Source organism: Anser anser (assembly GCF_964211835.1).
Source record: "Anser anser genome assembly, chromosome: 34".
Lineage (NCBI taxonomy): Eukaryota > Metazoa > Chordata > Aves > Anseriformes > Anatidae > Anser > Anser anser.
In genome coordinates, this window is record NC_139755.1 from 452525 (window position 1) to 470749 (window position 18225).

The following is an 18225-nucleotide window of genomic DNA, read 5'->3' on the forward strand; positions in this document are numbered from 1 at the left end:
TTATGGGTCCCATGGGGTAGTTATGGGTCCCTCTGGGGTAGTTATGGGTCCCCATGGGGTAGTTATGGGTCCCATGGGGTAGTTATGGGTCCCTTGGTATATATGGTCCTGGGCAGTTATGGGTTGCTATGGGGTAGTTATGGGCCCCGTGGGGTAGTTATGGGTCCCATGGGGCAGTTATGGGTCCCTATGGGGCAGTTATGGGTCCCTATGGGGCAGTTATGGGTCCCATGGGGCAGTTATGGGTCCCCATGGGGCAGTTATGGGTCCCTATGGGGTAGTTATGGGTCCCTATGGGGCAGTTATGGGTCCCTATGGGGTAGTTATGGGTCCCGTGGGGCAGTTATGGGTCCTATGGGTTATTTCCACATCCCATATATGGTCATGGCTCTTGGGGGGGGGGGGGGGGGGGGGCGTGGCTTCGGGTCACGTGCCTGACCACGTGACCCCCCCCCTCCACCAATCAGCGCCCCCCTGCCCCCCCATCCCGAGCCACCCGGCCCTGCTGGCCCTGCTGGAGCGCTGGCGCCCCCTGCTGGCGGAGGCCCGGAACCACGTGGCCCAGGCGAGGGGGGGGGGGGGGCGGGGCTTCCGGGGAGGGTGGGCGGGGCTTCCGGTTTGGGGGGCGTGGCCTATGAGGGGGCGTGGCCTCCGCGGGGGGCGTGGCTTAAGGGGGCGGGGGCTGGGGGGGTGATGAGGGGATAGGGGAGGGTGGGGGGAGGGGGCGTGGCTTATAAAGGGGGCGTGGTCTATAAGGGGGCGTGGTCAAAGGTGGGCGTGGCCTTGGGGTGGGCGGGGCTTCGGGGTAGGGGGTGGGAGGGGGGGGTGAGGGCGGGCTACGGGGGGGCGGGGTCCATTGGGGGCGTGGCCTAAGGGGGCGTGGCCTAAGGGGGCGTGGCTTAAGGGGGCGTGGTCTGGGGGGGCGTGGCCTGCGAGGGCGAGGTTTTTTGGGGCGAAAAAGGGGGATTTTGGGTGCAGGTGGCCCTCTGGCTGCAGCTGCAGGTGCCGCGCATCGAGGACGGGGACAACTTCGGGGTGGCCGTGCAGGTATGGGGGGGGGGGAAACCCCAAAATCCCCCTTTTTTGACCCAAAAATCCACCCCCCCCCCCCCCCCCCCCCCCGGGAGACCCAAATCCGCCCGTTTTAGCCCCAAATCCCCCCTCCCCCCCCCCCCGTTGACCCCGAATTCCCCCGAATTCCCACCAAAAATCCGGCCCAGGCTCCCCCAAATCCCACCCAGGGACCCCCAAAATCCTCTTTTTTTACCCCAATTCCACCCCGAGTATTGTATTGCCAGGGTCCCCAAAATCCCCGTTATTTCACCCAATTATCCCCTGGGGACCCCAAAATGCCCCCAAATCCTCCCCTAACCCCCCCCAAATCCTCCCTTAAATCCCCTAAATCCATCCCATTTTTACCCAAATCCCCCAAATCCCCCCAAATCCCCCCCCAAATCCCCCAAATCCTCCCCATTCCCCCCCAAATCCCCTAAACTCCCCCAAATCCCCCCAAATCCTCCCCTAAATCCCCCAAATCCCCCGCATTCCCCCCCAAATCCCCTAAACTCCCCCAAATCCCTCCCAAATCCCCCAAACTCCCCCAAATCCCCCCCTAAATCCCCCAAATCCTCCCCATTTCCCCCCAAATCCTCCCCATTCCCCCCCAAATCCCCTCAACTCCCCCAAATCCCCCCTAAATCCCCCAAATCCTCCTCATTCCCCCCCTAAATCCCCTAAATCCCCCAAATCCCCCCAAATCCTCCCCTAAATCCCCCAAATCCCCCCCATTCCCCCCCAAATCCCCTAAACTCCCCCAAATCCCTCCCAAATCCCCCAAATCCCCCCAAATCCCCCCTAAATCCCCCAAATCCTCCCCATTTCCCCCCAAATCCTCCCCATTTCCCCCCAAATCCTCCCCATTTCCCCCCAAATCCCCTAAACTCCCCCAAATTCCCCCCTAAATCCCCCAAATCCCCCCAAATCCCCCCCTAAATCCCCCAAATCCCCCCAACCCCCCCCTAAATCCCCCAAATCCCCCCAAATCCCCCCCTAAATCCCCCAAATCCCCCCAAATCCCCCAAATACCCCCCAAATCCCCCAAATCCCCCCTAAATCCCCCCTAAATCCCCCAAATCCCCCCAAATCCCCCCTAAATCCCCCAAATCCCCCCCTAAATCCCCCAAATCCCCCCAAATCCCCCTAAATCCCCAAATCCCCCCAACCCCCCCCTAAATCCCCCAAATCCCCCCAAATCCCCCCCTAAATCCCCCAAATCCTCCCCGTTTTTCCCCCCGACCCCCGCCCCGCGGACCCCCCCAAAACCCCTTAACCCCCCTAAAACCCCGAAACACCCCAAAAACCCCAAATTCCCCCCCAAAACCAGGAGAAGGTTCTGGAGCTCCTGACCGCGTCCCGCACCCAACTCGAGGGGCTTCAGGGCCGCCTCCCCAAGTGAGTCTACGGGGTTTTTTTTGGGGTCCCCCCTCCCCACCCCACCCCACCCCAAATCCCGTGACCCTAAATCCCGTCGCCTCACCCCAAAACGCCCAGGTACCTGTCGGAGCGGGGCGACGCCGTCTCCAAGGCGGCCAAAAACCCCCACGTGGTGAGATTTTTTTTTTTGGGGTGAATTTGGGGTTTTTCGGGGTTTTATTGGGGTCTGTAGGGTGGATTGGGGTCCGGGGGGGGGGATTTTGGGGTGGATTTGGGGGTTCTTTGGGGTGAATTCGGGATTCTTTGGGGTCCGGCGGGTGCAATTGGGGGTCGATTGGATCGCATTGGGGTCCGGGGGGGCTCATTGGGGTCGTATTGGGGTCCGGGGGGGCATTTTGGGGTCCTTTGGGGGCACTTTGGGGTCCTTTGGGGTCCTTTGGGGTCCTTTGGGGTCTATTGGGGTCTATGGGGTCACATTGGGGTCTATGGGGTCCCATGGGGGTCTATGGGGTCCCATGGGGGTCCGTTGGGGTCTTTGAGGTCACATTGGGGTCTATGGGGTCTATGGGGTCCCATTGGGGTTCATGGGGGACAATGGGGGTCTACTGGGGTCCATGGGGGTCTGTTGGGGTCTTTGGGGTCACATTGGGGTCTATGGGGGTCCATGGGGGTCTTTGGGGTCACATTTGGGACTATTGGGGTCTATAGGGGCACACTGGGGTCCATTGGGGTTTATTGGGGTCCAATGGGGTCTATTGGGGTCTAATGGGGTCTGTTGGGGTCCACTGGGGTTCATGGGGGACAATGGGGGTCTAATGGGGTCTATTGGGGTCTAATGGGGTCCATTGGGGTCTTTTGGGGTCCGTTGGGGTCTGTTGGGGTCCATTGGGGTCTATTGGGGTCTAATGGGGTCTAATGGGGTCTGTTGGGGTCTATTGGGGTCTAATGGGGTCTATTGGGGCCCACTGGGGTCCATTGGGGTCCATTGGGGTCCTTTGGGGTCTATTGGGGTCTATTGGGGTCTAAAGGGGTCTAATGGGGTCCATTGGGGTCCATTGGGGTCCATTGGGGTCCATTGGGGTCTATTGGGGTCTAATGGGGTCTATTGGGGTCTTTTGGGGTCTATTGGGGTCTAATGGGGGTCTAATGGGGTCTATTGGGGCCCACTGGGGTCCATTGGGGTCCATTGGGGTCTTTTGGGGTCCAGTGGGGTCTAATGGGGTCTAATGGGGTCCGTTGGGGTCCATTGGGGTCTATTGGGGTCCGTTGGGGTCTATTGGGGTCCGTTGGGGTCTATTGGGGTCCATGGGGTCTATGGGGCCACACTGGGGTCTAATGGGGTCCAATGGGGTCTATTGGGTCCCATGTGGATTCATGGGGGTCCAATGGGGTCTAATGGGGTCCGTTGGGGTCTACTGGGGTCTATTGGGGTCTGCTGGGGTCTACTGGGGTCTAATGGGGTCCACTGGGATCCATTGGGGTCCATGGGGTCCGTTGGGGTCCATGGGGTCCATTGGGGTCCATTGGGGTCTATTGGGGTCTACTGGGGTCCGTTGGGGTCTAATGGGGTCTAATGGGGTCCATTGGGGTCTAATGGGGTCTAATGGGGTCTAATGGGGTCTGTTGGGGTCCATGGGGTCTATAGGGCCACACTGGGGTCTGTTGGGGTCCATTGGGTCCCATGGGGATTCTTGGGGGGTCCATGGGGTCCATTGGGGGTCTATTGGGGTCTATGGGGTCTATTGGGGTCCGTTGGGGTCCGTTGGGTTCCATTGGGGTCTAATGGGGTCTATTGGGGTCTAATGGGGTCCATGGGGTCCACTGGGGGTCTATGGGGTCTATGGGGTCTATTGGGGTCTAATGGGGTCTTTTGGGGTGTACTGGGGTCTAATGGGGTCCATTGGGGGTCTAATGGGGTCTATGGGGTCCATTGGGGTCCATGGGGGTCCATTGGGGTTTGTTGGGGTCCATTGGGATCCATTGGGTCCCATGGGGATTCTTGGGGGTCCATGGGGTCTATTGGGGGTCTATTGGGGTCTATGGGGTCTATTGGGGTCCACTGGGGTCCGTTGGGGTCCGTTGGGTTCCATTGGGGTCTAATGGGGTCTATTGGGGTCTAATGGGGTCCATGGGGTCCATTGGGGGTCTATGGGGTCTATGGGGTCTATTGGGGTCTAATGGGGTCTTTTGGGGTGTACTGGGGTCTACTGGGGTCTACTGGGGTCCATTGGGGGTCTGTTGGGGTCTATGGGGTCTATGGGGTCTATCGGGGTCCCCGGGGGTCTCCCATTACCCCCCCCCCCCCGCCCCCCAGCTGGACTACCGGGCCCTGGTGCACGCCCTGGACGCGGCCGAACTGGGGGCGACGCGCCTGGCCCTGGCGGAGCTCCGGGACCTCTACGTGAGTTTTGGGGTCCCCATCCCCGACCCTACAACCCCACCCCGACCCCATAAATCCCACCCCCTTTCACTCCTCCCCCCCTTTTTGTCCCCCCTCCCCCCCACCCGCAGGCCGTGCTCCTCGACGTCCTGCAGAAGAACATGGAGAAGCTCCGCAAGCCCCGCGGGGAACCCAAGGCCATGATTTTCTGAAGGGGGCCAAAACCCGCTCTTTTCGCCCCAAAAAGAAAAAAAAAAAGAGCGGGTTCCTGGCCCCGAGCCCTCTCCCGCTCCCTTTCAAAAAATGGAAGGTCCTTTTTTTGACCCGTTTCCCCCTCAAAAGAGTGAGTTTTTACCGTTTCGTGCCCTGTTCCCACGCCAAAAAAAATGAAACCCATTCTTTTTGACCCAATTCCACCCCAAAATAATGGGATTTGGGGTTTCGTTGTCCCATCCCAATCCCCCCAAAACTGGAATTTCCCTTTTCTGACCCAATTCCTCCTCGAAAGACTACAACTTCCCCGAAGTCCCCAAAAAGGGACTTCAATATCCCATTTCCACCCCAAAAAAATGGGGATTTGGGGGTTCAGTGTCCTATTTCCGCCCTAAAGTAGTGGGATTTGGGGTTTCATTGTCCCATCCCAATCCCCCAAAACTGGAATTTCCCTTTTTTTGACCCAATTCCTCCTCGAAATACTACAACTTCCCCAAAGTCCCAAAAACGGGACTTCAGTGTCCCATTTCCGTCCCCCCAAAATTGGGATTTGGGGTTTTGACCTGTTTCCACCCCATAAAAATGGGGATTTTTGGGTTTCAATGTCCCATTTCCACCCCAAAATAGTGGGATTTTGGGTTTTGACCCATTTCTACCCCCAAAAAAGTGGGACTTTGGGTTTCAGCGTCCCATTTCCACCCCCAAAAATGGGATTTTTTTGGTTTCAAAGTCCTGTTTCCACTCCAAAAAATGGGGATTTTTGGGGTTTCAGTGTCCCATTTCCACCCCAAAATAGTGGGATTTTGGGGTTTTGACCCATTTCTACCCCAAAAAAGTGGGACTTTGGGTTTCAACGTCCCATTTCCACCCCCAAAAATGGGATTTTTTTGGTTTCAAAGTCCTGTTTCCACTCCAAAAAATGGGGATTTTTGGGGTTTCAGTGTCCCGTTTCCACCCCAAAATAGTGGGATTTTGGGGTTTTGACCCATTTCTACCCCCAAAAAAGTGGGACTTTGGGTTTCAACGTCCCATTTCCACCCCCAAAAATGGGATTTTTTTGGTTTCAAAGTCCTGTTTCCACCCCAAAAAACGGGGATTTTGGGGGTTTCAGTGTCCCGTTTCCACCCCAAAATAGTGGGATTTTGGGGTTTTGACCCATTTCTACCCCCAAAAAAGTAGGACTTTGGGTTTCAGCGTCCCATTTCCACCCCCAAAAATGGGATTTTTTTTTTTGGTTTCAAAGTCCTGTTTCCACTCCAAAAAATGGGGATTTTTGGGGTTTCAGTGTCCCGTTTCCACCCCAAAATAGTGGGATTTTGGGTTTTGGCCCGTTTCCACACAAAAAAATCAGGACTTTGGGGTTTTGAACCATTTCCACCTAAAAAAAAAGCGGGATTTTGCCTTTTGATCCAATTCCCCCCCAAAACGTGGGATTTCCCCTTTTTCCCCCATCCTTCCCCCAAAACCAAGGCGGGTGACCAATCACGGTGCAGAGGAGGCGGGGCTTCCTTGCCACGGGTGACCAATCACGTCGCTCCGTTGCCCCCCCGATGCGGGGGCGGGGCTTCCCGGTCCGGCCGCCGCCGTTTCGGGGTGATTTGATGCTTTTTGGATACTTTGATTAAAAAAAAAATCGATGCTTTGATTGAGATTGAGCTGAAATTGTTATTTCGAGTTCTTTCTGCCCAATTTGGGGCCGGATGACGTCATTCGGCCCCCAGCCAATCGGGGAAGGGCGAGGAGAGGCTCCCGCGCTGCTATTGGCTGCGTGATGTCAGCGCGGCCTCGACCAATCAGGTGAGAGGAGGGCGGTGCGCGGCTCGGCCGCGTGGGGGCGCCCCCACCCCGCAGCTCCATTTTGGGGCAAAACCCGGCCCTTTGGGGATTTTCCACCCGGGTGGTGCCAAGAGTTTTAATTTTGGGCCGAGAATCGAAACTTTGGGGCCCAGCGGCTCGCCTGTTTGCGCAAAGGCGGCCAGGCGAAACGAGGCGGAAAAGGGTTTTTTGCATAAAAAGCTAAAAGTGGCCGTTTTCGGTGGCGGGGGAGGCGTTTTGGGGAGAAAAAGAGGACAAACAGGGCATTTTGCATCCACAAAGAAATTGGGTTTTAAGCTTATTTTTTTTTTTAAATCCTTATAAATGTGATTCAAAATGAAGAAAATGGTGGGATTTGCCATAAAATATATTTTTTTTTCAATAAAATGCTTTTTTTTTTCCTAAAAGATGCGTTTTTTTTTTTTTTTTTGCCATAAAATGCCCTTTTTGTCATAAAACTATTTTTTCCCATATACGGATTCTTTTGCCCTAAAATCTTCATTTGTTATGCCGTAAAACAGTGGGTTTTTTTTTTTCCATAAAAATGACATTTTGGAAAAAAAAAGATTATTTATTTTGCTGTAAAATGGCGTTTTTTTATCATAGAATGGTGGGGTTTGCCTTTTTTTTGATCTTTTTTTTTTCCCATAAAATATTTTTCCATATAACTTTTTTTTTTTTTGCTGTAAAACGTTTCTATATTTTTTCCGTTAAAAAAAAAAAAAGTTTATTTGCCATGAATTGGTGTTTTTCACCACAAAATATTTTATGTTGCCATAAAAATCGCTAAAGGCTTTTTTCTTCTATAAGAAGTAATTTTGGACATAAAACGCATTTTTTTTTTTAACTCCCCAAAAAAACGTGCGTTCCTTCAGCCTTAGGTGAACGGGAAGATTCTGGGGACAAAATGCAAGAAAATACCCAAAGATTTGGGGTAAATTAGGAAAAATAACGTACATATTTTTTTAATTTAATTTAACTTTTGCAACCGGCAGAAAACGGTGAAAAATGAGGGGAAAAAAGGGAGATTTGGGGGTTAGGGTCAGCGAAAACCCGTCGAGACGCTCGTGCAGACGCGCTGGGGGTTGGATTTGGGGGGATTTGCACTAAATTTGCAGGTTTTACGGGAAAAAGAACCGGAGGTGGTGCTATGGGTAGACCTGGCGGCTGGAGGTTTTTTCTATGGGTAGACCTGGTGGCTGGAGTATTTTCCCTATGGGTAGACCTGGCGGCTGTAGTTGTTTTTCCTATGGGTAGACCTGGCGGCTGGAGGTTTTCCCTATAGGTAGACCTGGCGGCCGGTTGCCTATGGGTAGACCCCTACCCCATACGAGGTCCCTGCCCCATAGGGACCTCCTGCCCCATAGGGACCCCCTGCCCCATAGGGACCCCCTGCCCCATAGCGACCCCCTGCCCCATAGGGACCTCCTGCCCCATAGCGACCCCCTGCCCCATAGCGACCCCCTGCCCCATAGCGACCCCCTGCCCCATAGCGACCCCCTGCCCCATAGCTTCCCCCCCCCGCCCCACGGCCCTTTGTGCCCCATATTTTGCCCCACTGCTCCCCATAGCACCCCATAACAACCTCACTGCACCCCCACAGCGCCCCATAGCGCCCCACTGTGCCCCATAGCACCCCATAGCGCCCCACTGCACCCTGTTGTGCCCTATAGCACCCCACAGCACCCCACTGCACCCCACATCACCCCATAGCACCCCCACAGCACCCCACAGCACCCTATAGCACCCCACGTCACCCCATCGTGCCCTATAGCACCCCATAGCGCCCCATTGTGTCCTATAGCACCCCACTGCACCCCACATCACCCCACAGCACCCCCACAGCGCCCCATTGTGCCCTATTGTGCCCTATAGCACCCCACAGCACCCCACGCCACCCCATCGTGCCCTATAGCACCCCATAGCACCCCACTGTGCCCTATAGCGCCCCACTGCACCTCACATCACCCCACATCACCCCATAGCACCCCACGTCACCCCATCGTGCCCTATAGCACCCCATAGCGCCCTATTGTGCCCTACAGCACCCCACAGCACCCCACAGTGCCCTATAGCGCCCCATAGCACCCCACTGTGCCCTATAGCACCCCACAGCACCCCACATCACCCCACTGTGCCCTATAGCACCCCACAGCACCCTATAGCACCCCATAGCACCCCATCGTGCCCTATAGCACCCCACATCACCCCATAGCACCCCACATCACCCCACAGCACCCCATAGCGCCCTATTGTGCCCTATAGCACCCCATAGCACCCCCACAGCACCCCACAGCACCCTATAGCACCCCACGTCACCCCATCGTGCCCTATAGCACCCCATAGCGCCCTATTGTGCCCTATAGCACCCCACAGCACCCCACATCACCCCACTGTGCCCTACAGCACCCCACGACACCCCATAGCACCCTATAGCACCCCATAGCACCCCATCGTGCCCTATAGCACCCCACATCACCCCACAGCACCCCATAGTGCCCTATTGTGCCCTATAGCACCCCACAACACCCCCCAGCACCCCATAGGACCCCACAGCACCCCGCTCCCCCCCCACCCCTTTATATTTTTCCCCCTTAAGTCCTTTTTTTTTGTTTTTGGGGCGAAAAGCGGCCGTTTCGGGGTCCCCCCACTCACGCCGCCTCCTTGAGGACGTTGCGGTAGGGCCCGCCCCCGCCGCCGGCGCTCTTCAGCTGCAGGACGGTGGAGAAGAGCCACTTGACCTGGGGTGGGGTGGGGAGGAGAGGACACAAGATGGCCGCCGGGGAGGTCACGGCCACCCCCCATTGGCCGTCCCACCTCCGGGGCGAGGGGGACGTGGTTACGGAAGCCCACCTTGAAGAAGGTGACGGTGGCGCTGTAGCAGACGCTGAGGAGGAAGAGGGTGATGAAGACGGCGATGGTGGCCCAGAGGCCGTCCAGCTCCTGGTCGCCGGCGTCCGGGCAGAGGGCGGTGGAGATGTCCAGCTCTGGGGGGAGGGGGAGAAGAAGACACGGTGGAGGTGGTGGTGGTGGTGGTGGGGAGGTCAAGGGGGGGGTTGGGTCCCGCCTCCCCGCGGGGGTCTGTTGGGGGTGGGTTGGGTGGGGAGGTGGGTCAGTCAGCCGTCTGCTCGTCCATCCAACCATCTTCTCATCCATCCAACCATCTTCTCATCCATCTTCTTGTCCATCCAACCATCTCCTCGTCCATCTCCTCGTCCATCCAACCATCTCCTCATCCATCTTCTTATCCATCCAACCATCCAACCATTTTCTCAACCATCATCTCATCCATCTCAACCATCCAACCATCTCCTCATCCATCTCCTCGTCCATCTCCTCATCCATCTTCTCATCCATCCAACCGTCTTCTCAACCATCTCCTCGTCCATCCAACCATCCAACCATCTTCTCAACCATCATCTCGTACATCTTCTCGTCCATCCAACCATCTTCTCATCTCCTCACCCTTCCATCTCCTCACCCATCATCTTCTCATCCATCTTCTCATCCAACTCCTCATCCATCATCTTCTCATCCATCCAACCATCCATCATCTCCTCATCCATCTCCTCTCCTCATCCATCTCCTCCATCTTCTTGTCCATCCAACCATCCAACCATCTTCTCATCCATCCAACCATCATCACCTCATCCATCTCCCCATCCATCCAACCATCCATCCCTCATCTTCTCATCCATCTCCTCATCCCTCTCCTCATCCTTCCATCTTCTCATCCATCCATCCACCATCATCTCGTCCGTCTTCTCATCCATCCAACCATCTTCTCAACCATCTCCTCATCCAGCCTCCATCTCCTCATCCAGCCTCCATCTCCTCAGCCTCCTCCTCATCCGTCCAACCATCTCCTCGTCCATCCAACCATCCATCCAACCATCCATCATCTTCTCATCCATCTCCTCACCCTTCCATCTCCTCATCCATCATCTTCTCATCCATCTTCTCATCCATCTCCTCATCCATCCAACCATCCATCCATCATCTTCTCATCCAACTCCTCATCCATCTCCTCATCCTTCCATCTTCTCATCCATCCAACCATCCATCCATCATCATCTCATCCATCTTCTCAACCACCTTCTCATCCAACCATCCATCTCCTCACCCATCATCTCCTCACCCATCATCTCCTCACCCATCATCTCCTCACCCATCATCTCCTCACCCATCATCTCCTCACCCATCATCTCCTCACCCATCATCTCCTCACCCATCATCTCCTCACCCATCATCTCCTCACCCATCTTCTCATCCAACTCCTCACCCATCATCTTCTCATCCATCCATCCATCCATCTCCTCACCCATCTCCTCACCCATCCATCCAACCATTCCCAGACCTTCCCAAACACCTCCAGAACATCTCCATCCATCCGCCCATCTTCTCGCCCATCCGTCCACCGCAGACTCCAGCCAACCCAACCGCCTGTCCACCAACCCTTCCGTCATCTCCGTCGACATCCAAAGTCCACCCGACCAACCTTCCGGCCTTCCGTCCCACCCAATTGTCCATCTGTCCACCTCGAGAGCTTCCATCCACCCATCTTCTCATCCCTCCATCCATCTTCTCATCCATCCATCCATCTGACCAACCATCTGACCTCCTAACTGTCCATCCAACCAACTGACCAATTAATCTGACCTCATCTGTCCACCGAGAAGATGGCTGGATGGATGAGAAGATGGGTGAGAAGATGGTTGGGTGAGAAGATGGATGGTTGGGTGAGAAGATGGATGGTCGGACGGCCGTCCCACCTCAATCAACCGTCCACCCAACAATTGTGGCCGGCGTCTCTCCAACCATCTACCCATCAAGCCTGGTGTCCACCCATCCAACCATCGAGGCTGGTGTCTCTCCATCCTTCCATCCATCTTCTCGTCCATCCAGCCAACCACCCACCAAGCCATCCATCCATCTTCTCGGCCATCTTCTCATTCATCCATCAAACCAACCATTCAGCCATCAAGTCTGGTGTCCCTCCGTCCATCCATCTTCTCAACCCACCATCCATCTTCTCAACCAACCATCTTCTCATCCATCCATCTTCTCAACCAACCATCTTCTCATCCATCCATCTTCTCATCCAACCATCCAACCATCCATCCATCAAGCCTGGTGTCCCTCCATCCATCCATCCATCCAACCATCCATCTTCTCATCCATCCATCCATCCAGCCATCCCATCTGGTGTCCAACCATCCAACCATCAAGGCTGGTGTCCCTCCATCCATCCACCCGTCTTCTCATCCATCCACCCAACCGACCATCCAACCATTCGACCATCAAGGCTGGTGTCCCTCCATCCATCCATCTTCTCAACCAACCATCCACCTTCTCCACCAGCCATCCACCCCTCCACCTTCTCCTCCATCTTCTCATCCAACCATCTTCTCATCCATCCATCCAACCACCTCCTCGTCCACCCACCCCAATGTCCCCCCCCCCCCCCCGGAGACCCCCGAAGACACCACTCCGCGGAGACCAGGCGGTGCGAGACGAGGCCGGTGGGCTTTATTAGAAGACCAGGAGAACTTCAGGCCACAGAAAGTTATTTACAAAAAAAAAGGAGGGGTGGGGTGGGGATTTTTGGGGCGAAAAACCTATTTACCGGGGGTCTTCTGGAGAGGACGTTGGGTGAACCTCATGGGCAACCCTTCGTGGACCACCATGCAGGCGTAGGACACGCCCCCCTGCCAGCTGGCCTTGGGGACGGTCATCTTGCTGTAGAGGAAGAAGGTCCCGTCCCCGTTGGCCTCCTTGAGGGGTGGGGTGGTGACGAACTCGGTGGCCGGGACGCTGTTGTGGTTCCTCAGCCACTGGACCTCCACGTTCTCGGGCTGGAAGCCCCTCACCAGGCAGGTGAGGGTGACCTCGGCCAGGGCCATCTCCTCGGCGTGGGGTGGGAAGGTGAAGATGTGCGGCGGGGTGACCTTGCCTGGAAAGGAGGCCCGGGGTTAACCCAAAGGGGGCGGTTTTGGGGCGGGGTTGGTGGTGGGACGCCAACCTACATGGTGGTGGGACTCCATTCCACATGGTAGGACTCCATCCCCACGTGGTGGGACACCGAACTACGTGGTGGGTCATCAAATTACGTGGTGGGACGCCAAATTACATGGTGGGACTCCATCCCACGTGGTGGGACACCAACCTACGTGGTGGTGGGACTCCATTCCACATGGTAGGACTCCATCCCCACGTGGTGGGACACCGAACTACGTGGTGGGTCATCAAATTACGTGGTGGGACGCCAAATTACATGGTGGGACTCCATCCCACGTGGTGGGACACCAACCTACGTGGTGGTGGGACTCCATTCCACATGGTAGGACTCCATCCCCACGTGGTGGGACACCGAACTACGTGGTGGGTCATCAAATTACGTGGTGGGACGCCAAATTACATGGTGGGACTCCATCCCACGTGGTGGGACACCAACCTACGTGGTGGTGGGACTCCATTCCACATGGTAGGACTCCATCCCCACGTGGTGGGACACCGAACTACGTGGTGGGACTCCACCCCACGTGGTGGGGCACCAAACTACTTGGTGGGGCACCAAATTATACGGTGGGACACCAACCTACGTGGTGGTGGGACATCAACCAACATGGTGGGACATCGGCTGTCATGGTGAGACCCCAAATTACGTGGTGGGACCCCAAACTATGGGGCGGGTCGCCAAATTACATGGTGGTGGGACACCATCCCCACGTGGTGGGACGCCAAGCTACGTGGTGGGTGGCCAAACTATGTGGTGGGACGCCAAATTACATGGTGGGACTCCATCCCCACGTGGTGGGGCACCAAATTATGAGGTGGGGCACCAACCTACGTGGTGGTGGGACTCCATTCCACATGGTAGGACTCCATCCCCACATGATGGGACACCACCCTACGTGGTGGGTGGCCAAATTACGTGGTGGGACTCCATCCCACGTGGTGGGACACCAAACTACGTGGTGGGACACCAAACTACATGGTGGGTGGCCAAATTATGTGGTGGGACGCCAAATTCCATGGTGGGACGCCAACCTCCGTGGTGGTGGGACTCCATCCTACGTGGTGGGACCCCAAACTACGTGGTGGTGGGACCCCAAACTATGGGGCGGGTCGCCAAATTACATGGTGGTGGGACACCATCCCCACGTGGTGGGTCGCCAAGCTACGTGGTGGGTGGCCAAACTATGTGGTGGGACGCCAGATTACATGGTGGGACTCCATCCCACGTGGTGGGGCACCAAATTATGAGGTGGGACGCCAACCTCCATGGTGGTGGGACTCCAGCCCCACGTGGTGGGACACCGACCTACGTGGTGGTGGGACTCCATCCTACGTGGTGGGACATCAAACTACGTGGTGGGACCCCAACCCCACGTGGTGGGACATCAGCCTAGGTGGTGGGCCCCCACCCCCGCGCGGCGGGCCACCAACCTGCGTGCTTGGAGATGCTCTTGCTGATGGGCTCGGGGAGGTCCTCGTGTTGCACGGTGCAGGTGAAGCGCTCGCCGGCCACCCAGTCCTGGGTGGAGACGGCCAGCGAGCTGCTGGCCGTGAAGGTGCTGTTGAAGTGCTCGCTGAGGACCATGGGGTCCGGCCGGAGGACGCCGCTCTTCTCACGGGTCCAGGAGATGCTCAAGCTGGCGTCGCTGGGCAGGTTGACCACCACGCAGTGGACCTTGGCGTCCTGGCGGACGTAGAGGCCACCGGGGCTCGGTGGGACCACGAAGATCTGGATGGGGCTGCAGCTCTGGGAGCCCGGGCCTGCGGGGCGGGAGGAGGGCGCTGGAGGTGGCCACCACCACCACCACCACCCCTGGGGGCTGGTGGCCACGGGGGGGTTGGAAGGCGGCGAGGAGAAGCGCGGTCGGGAGAGCTGCTGGGGTGGTGGAGGTCGTGGTGGGCTTAGGACCTTCTAGAAAGGTCCAAAACATCACGGTCCTACAACCTTCTAGATGTTCTAGAAGGTCCTACAACCTTCTAGAGGTTCTAGAAGGTCCTACAGCCTTCTAGGTGACCCGTCACACCACGGTCCTACAACCTCCTGGAGGTTCTAGCCCACCATCGTCTTGAGACCTTCTAGAAAGGTCCAAAACATCACGGTCCTACAACCTTCTAGATGTTCTAGAAGGTCCTACAACCATCTAGGTGACCCGTCACACCATGGTCCTACAACCTTCTGGAGGTTCTAGCACTCCCTGGTTGTAGAACCTTCTGGAATGGTCCTACACATCATGGTCCTTCAACCTTCTAGGCTGGTAGGACCCATCACGGTCACGCAACGTCCTCCACCGTCACGGTCGTGCGACCTTCACCGCGGTCACGTGAGCTTCTACACCTGGTAGGACCCATCATGGTCATCCAACCTTCTACACCTGGTAGGACCCATCAAGGTCATGGAACCTTCTACACCTGGTAGGACCCATCATGGTCATCCAACCTTCTACACCTGGTAGGACCCGTCATGGTCATGGAACCTTCTACACCTGGTAGGACCCACCATGGTCATCCAACCTTCTGCACCTGGTAGGACCCATCATGGTCATCCAGCCTTCTAAGCTGGTAGGACCCATCATGGTCCTGGAACCTTCTACACCTGGTAGGACCCACCATGGTCATCCAACCTTCTACACCTGGTAGGACCCACCATGGTCATCCAACCTTCTGCACCTGGTAGGACCCACCATGGTCCTGGAACCTTCTAGGCTGGTGGAACCCATCACGGTCACGGAACCTTCTAGGCTGGTGCCACACACCGCAGTCACGTGATTCTGATTCTTTTTTATTATTTTTTGGGGGTTTTCACCAAAATCTCCGTTTTTTTTTTTTTTTCTCCCCACCGGTCCTCGGGTTCCGGAGAGGTCCCAGGGCGACGGGAAGGTGGCCACCGATGTCCCGAGGGTGGGGGGAGGAGAAGGACCTGCTGGGGTTGTCCGCCCCCGCCAGGTTTCGGAGGTGGGGGGGGGGGTGGTTCCTCGAGGAACGTTTGGAGGACCTCGCGGTCGACGGTCGTGGCCAGCAGGGGGGTCAGGAGGACAACCAAGGTGGTCAGAATTCTGGGGGGGGGGGGGCAAGAGGCGGAGATGTTCTCCGGTTCCTAGGCTGGAGGAACCCACCGCGGTCGTCCGACCTTCTAGGCTGCTGGAACCCACCATGGTCATCCAACCTTCTAGGCTGGTGGAACCCATCACGGTCATCATCATCCTCCACTAGTAGGACCCACTATGGTCGTGGAACCTTCTCCTACCCTGGTAGAACCCACCATGGTCATCCAACCTTCTAGGCTGGTAGAACCCATCATGGTCATGGAACCTTCTCCTACCCTGGTGGAACCCATCTTGGTCACCCAACCTTCTAGGCTGGTAGAACCCATCATGGTCATGGAACCTTCTAGGCTGGTAGAACCCATCATGGTCATGGAACCTTCTACACCTGGTGGAACCCATCATGGTCATCCAACCTTCTAGGCTGGTAGGACCCATCATGGTCATGGAACCTTCTAGGTTGGTGGAACCCACCATGGTCATTCAACCTTCTAGGCTGGTGGAACCCATTGTGTCCTTCACGGGTAGAACCCGTCATGGTCATGGAACCTTCTCCTACCCTGGTGGAACCCATCATGGTCACGGAACCTTCTCCTACACTGGTAGGACCAGTCCCGGTCACGGAACCTTCTACCCCTGGTAGAACCCAACGAGGTCCTGGAACCTTCTAGGCTGGTGGAACCCATCATGGTCATATATCAGCCTTCACTGGTGGAACCCATCATGGTCATGGAACCTTCTCCTACACTGGTAGGACCCGTCCTGGTCACGGAACCTTCTCCTACACTGGTAGGACCCGTCCTGGTCACGGAACCTTCTACCCCTGGTGGAACCCATCATGGTCATCCAACCTTCTAGGCTGGTAGAACCCATCATGGTCATGGAACCTTCTCCTACACTGGTAGGACCCGTCCTGGTCATGGAACCTTCTACCCTGGTGGAACCCAACCAGGTCCTGGAACCTTCTACCCTGGCGGAACCCAACCAGGGCCTGGAACCTTCTACCCCGGCGGAACCCCCCCCGAGATCCCACCACCACCACCTCCGCGCCGCCCTTGTCCTCCTCACCTGGGCAGAAGCGGCTGTGATCCTGCGCCTTGGTGCCGGTCGCGGGGTGCTTGACCTGGCAGGTGATGGCCTTGCCTTCCTTCCAGTCTTCTAGCGACACGTTGGTGCGGCTGGTGGCCGTGTAGGTGGTGGCCCCGGCGTCGCGCCGCGGTGGCGTCAACGTCCCCACCAGCAGGCCCGGCACGCCGTTCACCAGCCACTCGACCTCCACGGTGGCCGGCGAGAAGCCGGAGATGACGCAGAGGAACTCCAGGGAGTCACCGCCCGTGGCGCTGCAGGCGGAGCTGTGGAGGAGCTGGACCTCGGGGGGGGTCTGGACCGGTGGGGCGGTGCAAACTGGGGGGGGAGGGGGGGGGAGATTGGAGGTGTTATGGGGTCTCGAGGTGGTCCTCAGAGGTTCTGGGGGTCTTCTGGAGGTCCCGCCCCACGGGGTGGCTTGTGGGGTGAGGTGGGGACGTAGTATGGGCCAAGGAACCTCACATCTTGGACGAGTTATGGGGTCTCGAGGTGGTCCTGAGGGGTTCTGGGGGTCTCCTGGAGGTCTCGCCCCATTTGGGGAGTTGTAGGGTGAGGTGGGGACCTTCTGTGGGCCAAGGAACCTTGGGGACGCCTCAAATCTTGGAGGTGTTACGGGGTCTCGAGGTGGTCCTCAGAGGTTCTGGGCGTCTTCTGGAGGTCCCGCCCCACGGGGTGGCTTGTGGGGTGAGGTGGGGACGTGGTATGGGCCAAGGAACCTTGGGGACACCTCAAATCTTGGAGGTGTTACGGGGTCTCGAGGTGGCCATGAGAGGTTCTGGGGGTCTCCTGGAGGTCCCGCCCCATTGGGTGGCTTGTGGGGTGAGGTGAGGACGTGGTATGGGCCAAGGAACTTTGGGGACGCCTCAAATCTTGGAGGTGTTATGGGGTCTGGAGGAGGTCCTGAGGGGTTCTGGGGGTCTCCTGGAGGTCCTCCCCCATGGGGTGGCTTGTGGGGGGAGGTGGGGACGTGGTATGGGCCAAGGAACCTCAAATCTTGGAGGTGTTATGGGGTCTGGAGGAGGTCCTGAGGGGTTCTGGGGGTCTCCTGGAGGTCCCGCCCCATTGGGTGCCTTATGGGGTGAGGTGGGGACGTGGCGGGACCCCGGGGACCTCTTGGCCAATCGCAGGGGAAGGGGAGGTCCTCGCACGGTCCAACGGAGGTCGGGGCCCTCCCACCCCAACCGACGGGAGGTCCCTGCGTGGTCCAACCGGGGGGGCTCGGGGAGGTCCTGTCCCACC

At 57.1% G+C, this 18225-nt stretch overlaps 1 protein-coding gene, 1 long non-coding RNA gene and 1 gene segment (V, D, J or C); 2 read left to right on the top strand and 1 right to left on the bottom strand.

The window, feature by feature from the left end:
• Positions 1-354: 354 nt before the first annotated feature.
• Positions 355-6677, top strand: PSME1 (proteasome activator subunit 1; the record flags this gene model as incomplete). Its single annotated transcript, XM_083815036.1, has 7 exons — positions 355-358; positions 468-565; positions 979-1047; positions 2384-2451; positions 2551-2605; positions 4748-4834; positions 4945-6677. 7 exons carry the CDS (start codon positions 355-357, stop codon positions 5023-5025), a joined length of 462 nt encoding a protein of 153 aa, XP_083671162.1. The 3' UTR covers positions 5026-6677.
• Positions 6667-10424, bottom strand: LOC310888361 (immunoglobulin heavy constant gamma 2-like). The segment is given in 4 exons: positions 9695-10424; positions 8321-9582; positions 8231-8266; positions 6667-8194 (listed from the first exon to the last, which is right to left on the bottom strand).
• A 6299-nt stretch (positions 10425-16723) lies between these two features.
• On the top strand, positions 16724-17085 carry LOC310888369. The gene is made up of 2 exons (XR_014575889.1): positions 16724-16852; positions 16889-17085. It is a non-coding gene; the product is annotated as an uncharacterized lncRNA (long non-coding RNA).
• The last annotated feature ends 1140 nt before the right edge of the window (positions 17086-18225 follow it).